The 7,054-nt window shown below is 40.1% G+C and overlaps 1 protein-coding gene across 1 annotated transcript; it reads right to left on the reverse strand.

The window, feature by feature from the left end:
* Positions 1 to 5,772: 5,772 nt before the first annotated feature.
* LOC308342855 (olfactory receptor 2M3-like) lies at positions 5,773 to 6,709 on the reverse strand (the record flags this gene model as incomplete). Its single annotated transcript, XM_080803511.1, is given in 3 exon segments — positions 5,773 to 5,848; positions 5,850 to 6,004; positions 6,008 to 6,709. Coding segments are annotated over 3 exon segments (933 nt in total).
* Between the last annotated feature and the right edge of the window lie 345 nt (positions 6,710 to 7,054).

Below are 7,054 nucleotides of genomic sequence, written 5' to 3' on the forward strand. Positions count from 1 at the left end.
GCCACTAACTGATGCCTGACTTTAAGCTGAAACTTGTGTTAGGAAGTTAGAAGACAAGCTAAGATTAGAAAAGGACATGAAAGTGTCTGCTAGCCTGATGGCTTTGGGTCTGGTAGACAAGGTGGGAGAGCAGAATAAGTTAGAGTTTGTAGCACACTCCACAGTGAAGAACACACTGTAGTTTTTCAAAACTAAGGACAGCACAAGTTACCATGGGTTAAGGCCCAGGTGCTTGTGACTAAGCATTATCAGGACACTAAGACATGGAATCCCTTGGAAAGTGAATAGAAGATTATGGTGATGACAGTAAAGCAAACAACCTCATAATGTCTAACCCTTAATATGACAGAAAGCCAAAAATCTATCCCAGCCAGCTGTGAAGGGTCCAGTAAGACCAATCTGGATGCAGTGTGTGTGACCTTATTCCTGCAAGGATCCTGCCTTAACAGATAGACTGAGAACCTAACACTGTGTTGGTTGGTTTATAGAGAGCCTTAAAACCTGAGCAACAGTTTAGAATTTTTCTTTTTAAAAAAAATGTTTATTTATTTGAGAGAGAAAGAAGGGGAGAGAGAGAACACACACATAAGCAAGGAGAGGGGCAGAGGGAGAGAATGTCATGCAGACTCTTTGCTGCGTGTAGAGCCCACAGTGCTTGATCTCATGATCCATGAGATCAGGACCTGGGAAGAAATCCCAAGTCAGATGCTTAACTGACTGAGCCACCCTTGCACCCCTACTTTTTCATTTGCTTTATTCCATGCCTTCTCTAGCAGAGGTCTCAGGGATATAATCCTATCTGGATCTGAGGAGCATGTCATGCTGTGCTGGATTTAACAAATGCCTTTTTCAGTATACCCATGGCCACTGAGTCACAAGATCAATTTGCCTTCACATGGGAGGGGACAAAAATGGATCTTAAAGGTGCTCCCTTAAGGTTACCTCGCATAGTTCCACCATATATTATGAAATGGTATTCTGAGATCCCTGTTCTTCCTCCCCACACCAGTGAAATAGGCCCATGAAATTACTGAGGATACAATGTTAGCATGTGAAGCTTTGCATCTGCTGTAACAGCTTGCAGGCTTTGCAGAACATCTGTGAGGGAGTTGATGGGCAGTAAAGCCACATAAAATTCAAGGCTCAGGGCAACACCTTTGAGTTTAAGGACTTGTCTGGTAAAGAAAGACCCATGTTTTCCCAGAAACTGTGACTGAAAATGTGAAAGCCTACCCAACCCCTAAAAACACACAAAAAAGTTGCAAGCATTTATAAGGATTTGGGGGTTTGGGAGAACTTTTAGTCCCAACATAACATAGTACCTCCATTTCTTATCTTGTCTAATAAATAAAGGGAATGTGTGGAACTGGGGATGAGAGCAATAGACCACCTTTGAAAAGGCAAAAATACTACTGAAGCAGAATGAAGCTCTGGGCATCTCCCAAGGAGGGTTCCCATCTGAGTTAGATGTATCTGTGAGTCCAGAAGGTATGGGTTAGACACTGTGGTAGAAATAACATAAGGATATGATACCCTTAGGATTTTGATCTCAGCTCTGAAAGGGGACAGAAATTTGATATACCCCCATAGAGCAACAGTTTGTAGCAGTGTAAACACCATTCCTCCAGGTAGAATCTCTCAGTAAAGAACAACACACTGTGGTGAGAACTTCCTTGCCTATCAAGGAATGAGTGGAAAATATGTTCCATTGACCCACTTCTGCCACATCTCAAACTTCCACTTTGACTAAGTGTCATGTCTACTTGCTAGCAGAGGAGTGCCCTGTCTACCAGTCCACTGTCTCGGGAAAGTAGGTACTAATAGATGTTGTGGAGTATACAGATTTTATAGATGCCCTCACCTCTATTCCTATGGTGACCCCTGCAGCCTGTAAAAAGGGAGCAGGGAAAATTTCCACTGATGCATAGTATAGAGAGGTGAAGTAGAGGAAATATATCCACAAGGACTGAGGAGTGATCTCAACACTCACTATCTCAGCTCAACATTTACACTATCTGGATGGAAACAAGAACAAACCATAGGAGCTAGTGGGCCTTGGTCATTAACCCTTTGCACTGACAGTTGGGGTCTTTTAAAGATATTAACTCTTAGGGTCAGACAATGGAAAACCAAGGAGAGGATGATTATGAATCAGACCTCATATGGTGAGGATATGTGGAAGGACGTTTGGGTCCATCTGCAAGATCCTAAGGCAGACATCACTGTTTTTCATTTCCCAGCTCATAAGTTACTTACATTCCCTGACAATCAGGAAACTGAAGCTTTAGCTACTGACCTTGCAGTAGATACAGTAGATTGGATGCATAGAAGGAGTGGTGATTGCAGTGCTCCAATGGGATGTCATATTGCCAAGGATGCTGAATTTCCCTTGAAGTACATTGACTTGGTTAATGTAGTAACATCCTGTCCTGTGTGCTCTAAACATCTGGAGCATCTGGTGATGAATTGGCAAATTAATTATATTAGCCCCTTCTAAATATGCGTTTGTTTGAGTGGACACTGCATCTGGCTTAACTTGAGATTTTCTCTGATGTTTTGTAAATGAGGCTGCCATTAAGGTATTAAAGAAATTGAGTATTATGTTTGGATACCCTTGTGGAATTGCCAGTAATTGGAGGTTACATTTCAAAGGTCATGATATGCAAATCTGTGGAAAGAAGTGTGACACTGAATGGAGGTCACATCTCCCCTTTTAACCCAAAATTAGTAAGATCGATAGGAAAAAAAAATATATTAAAGCAACAAATTATATTGTTAACAGGTAAAACCACTTTGTCCACATGGACCAAAGAATTAAACCTGGATTTAATATATTTGAATGACAACCAGTAGGGCCTATTCCCAGTATGACAGACTGAGGACCTATGCCAAGGAACCCAACACCTTAATTGTATGGGAGCCATAAAAAAATATTTATTGCCCCAACTCTCACTATGGATCGATGTGCCATGCTACTGAGAACACCAAGACCTATCACACCTGGAAAAGGAATTATCTGTTGCAATTCGCAATGGGACATCCCCACAGGATGGGTATTATTTCATACATCTGGATGAAGGGTAGTGGTTTAGTTTCCACTAGGATCCCATTGTCCTGCTACTAGCCAAATCTATGCAAACTCACTAAACCTAAAGTGGAACATATACCATTGAAAGTGAAGAAAAGATGGGGATCCTGGTCTGACATATCTCACCCTCAGTCCATCTCCTCATGCCTCAGTGCTGTCTTCCCCAGCCAATATTTATGATTGATCAAAGGGTCAAATTCTTAAAGCTGCAGTGACATTAACATCTAAATAGTAGAGCCTGGTTGTGGGTATTAAGGAGGGCACATATTTCATGGAACACCGGGTGTGGTGCATAATGAGTCCTGGAGCACTGAAAAAATCAAATAAATAAATAAATAAATAAATAAATAAATAAATAGTTGGGCACAAGTGTAATTCTTGTAAAAGGGAAAGACCTTACCAAAGAAGGTCCTACTAAATGTCTTTTCAGCCTTAGACTTCTGCTGCTCTTAAGATGTCCAGTAATGGGACAGGCACCTAAAATAAATCAACACAACTGTTGGATATATGGGAAGATGCCCTCTGGCAACCCGATTACAATTGTCAGTGTACGTATTGTCATTCCAAGGAATGGACAGGAAGACCTTAAAACAGAAGAATGAATATAATACCACTAGTATATCTGGTGTTACCAATACTGACTCAAGAACTTAGCCTGTGGCTCACACTATTAATGAAACTGGATATCAACATGTTTCCCTCTCAGATAAACTCAATGCAAACTGGTGCAGCCACTTTGGAGAACAGTGTGGAGATTCCTCAGGAAATTAAAAATAGATCTTCCCTATGACCCTGCAATTGCACTGCTGGGTATTTACCCCAAAGATACAGATGTAGTGAAAAGAAGGGCCATCTGTACCCCAATGTTTATAGCAGCAATGGCCACGGTCGCCAAACTGTGGAAAGAACCAAGATGCCCTTCAACGGATGAATGGATAAGGAAGATGTGGTCCATATACACTATGGAGTATTATGCCTCCATCAGAAAGGACGAATACCCAACTTTTGTAGCAACATGGACAGGACTGGAAGAGATTATGCTGAGTGAAATAAGTCAAACAGAGAAAGTCAAGTATCATATGGTTTCACTTATTGGTGGAGCATAACAAATAATATAGAGGACAAGGGTAGATGGAGAGGAGAAGGGAGTTGAGGGAAATTGGAAGGGGAGGTGAACCATGAGAGACTATGGACTCTGAAAAACAACCTGAGGGTTTTGAAGGGGCGGGGTGGGAGGGTGGGGGAACCAGGTGGTGGGTATTAGGGAGGGCACAGATTGCATGGAGCACTGGGTGTGGTGAAAAAACAATGAATACTGTTACGCTGAAAATAAATAAAAAATTGGAAAAAAAAAACAATGAATACTGTTACGCTGAAAATAAATAAAAAATTAAAAAAAAACAACAATCGATCAATTTCCTTTAAAAAGGTTCTAGGAACACTACCATCAGAACAATGGGTGACTGTGCTTAGATTAGGGATGGTTTTTATGTGTTTTGCTCTGAGTTATGGACAACTAAGCACCTGGAAATCCCCATGTTGGAAGCAGAAAACTCACTCAATCCACTGGGATTGTATAGTCACTCTGTCATATTAAAGACACTGATTATATTTGGAACTGATTGATTGCAATACCCAGGTATTTATGGGTAGCATCAAATGAAACCTAATGGCTATGTGGAAGAACCTTTGGCCATGACTACCACCTGGATGGTTTTTGGGTCATTAAACCTTGTGCTGTCCCTGGGAACAGGGAAGAAGCCACACCACAGTGACAATGGCTGCCAATCTCTCTCTCCTCAAGGCCAGATTGAGATATTCCCTTCTGCTATGATCATTTACCAGTCACATTTGCTTGTGCCTCAATAGTCCAATAAAGACAATGTGATGGAAATTGCACTATTTCTATAAAAGGAATTAAGACTGCAATAGAGTCATGAAATTTTTATACTTACTTTTAAGTTTATCTTAGAAAACAGAAAAAAATAACCATAACCAGAATTTCAATATATCCTGTTATCATTAATAAAATGTATTCATATCAGTGCCTAATTCATGGACATTGGCAAATTTTCAGTTCGTTTGGATTTGAATAGCAAAATTCGTTCCTTGTTGAGTCCATGCATGGAGATTAGGTGGGTCTTAACAACTTGAAAAGGGGTTAAATCTAAGACTGTTAATAAAATTTTCACTTTGGGATAAACAAAATTAAAGGTGTGATATAAAAAGTCATCTAGGTTGAAGTGTTACATTGCTTTATTCTGCAAGTCTGGGAGAGTAAAAATTAAGAATGAAACATAAACACTATGTAAATGTAAAAAGCCCAGTGTACCAAATCTTCATCCAAAGTAACTTGAAAGTGACTGAATACTGTTTTGTATTTACAACATGGGGAAAAGAAACCTTGTTTGTTACCTGGATATATGCCACAAAATTCCTGAATGTTTCAGTCAGCCTATAATATCCTTATTCAAGAAATGGCCATAAATGTGGTTATAACTGAATTAAATATAAAAAATTAATGAATATTTGAAATAATTTTCCTTAAAATGAAAGGACTGTATTGTTTCCCAGGAATGTGCTTTTCCAAAAATGTATACATAATAAGTGCCATTTAAAAAAAAAAACAGAATGAATAGAAGGACACTAGAGAACTTAGAAAATTTTGAAACTGGGTAGGCAATTTATTGTCCAGACTTGCCCTTCCCCACTACCTTCATGAATGTTCTTGCCACTTCCTTGTTGCGGAGGCTATAGGCTCCCATTCAGCATGGGAGTAAGGATGGTATAAAAGACAGAAACCATTTTGTCCTGGGTGGGGGAACGATCTGAAGTGGGCCGCATGTACATGAATAAAGCTGCTCCATAGTACATTCCCACCACCATGAGGTGAGAGGAACAGGTGGCAAAAGCTTTTCAGCGACCCTCTCCAGACCCCATGTGAATGACAGCCAGAATAACACGAGTGTAGGAAGCAATGATGATTGCTACAGGGAAAACAATCATTATTATACAGCAGTAGAAAAGAACTTCTTCAAATGTTGATGTGTCATTGCATGAGATGATTAGCAGGGAAGAAAAATCACAGAAGAAGTGGGCTATTTCCCGGGACCTACAATAGGAGAAGGAAAATGTAGCTACAGCATCAATTACACCATCAGTAGAGCCCAGGATCCAGGAAGATGCAGCCATAAGACCACAAATTTTGGGACTCATAAGACTGGGATATCTTAGAGGGTGGCAAATGGCAATATAGCGGTCATAAGCCATGACTGCCAACAGGAAACATTCACGGCCAAGTAGTGATGTATAGAAGAAAATTTGTGTGGCACAACCTGCCACAGAAATGGACTTGCTATCAGACAAGTAGTTGAAGGCCATCTTGGGTACAGTCGTGCAGATGAGCATGAGGTCCATGAGGGACAGTTGGCTAAGGAGGAAGTACATGGGAGTATGGAGCTGCGTGTCCAGGGAGATGAGGAGAATCATAGAAGTGTTTCCCATGAAGGCCACTATGAAGATGCCCAAGACCAAAGAGAAGAGGAAAATGTGAGTAGGGCTGTGATTGAAGATTCCCAAAAGGATGAAATCAGAGGTGAAAGTCTGATTAGCCCATGCCATGATGAATGTGTTCTTTATCTAATACGGGAAAAATGATATTACCACATTAAGTTGATAAATGTATATTTAGTGCCTTACAAAACATGTGATTGTGGTAAATTCTATAGGTCAGTGATTAAGCTGACATCACCAGTATTAGGAATCTCAAAGAACAGGAAGTATAATTACAGAACAAAATATGTTCTTTTGGTACTGTCTAGTTTATACAAGTGTGGAACTTTTCCTAAGTTCGGCTTCTAAACATCTTTCACAAATTAAGATAATAATATACATTTTCACAATTGATAGTGTGTTTTCAAAAAGGAAAATTCCCAAAAGCATTTAGACGGTGCCTTGAAACATCAG

The sequence above is a fragment of the Martes martes genome (assembly GCF_963455335.1).
Source record: "Martes martes genome assembly, chromosome: 5".
NCBI classification, from domain to species: Eukaryota; Metazoa; Chordata; class Mammalia; order Carnivora; family Mustelidae; genus Martes; species Martes martes.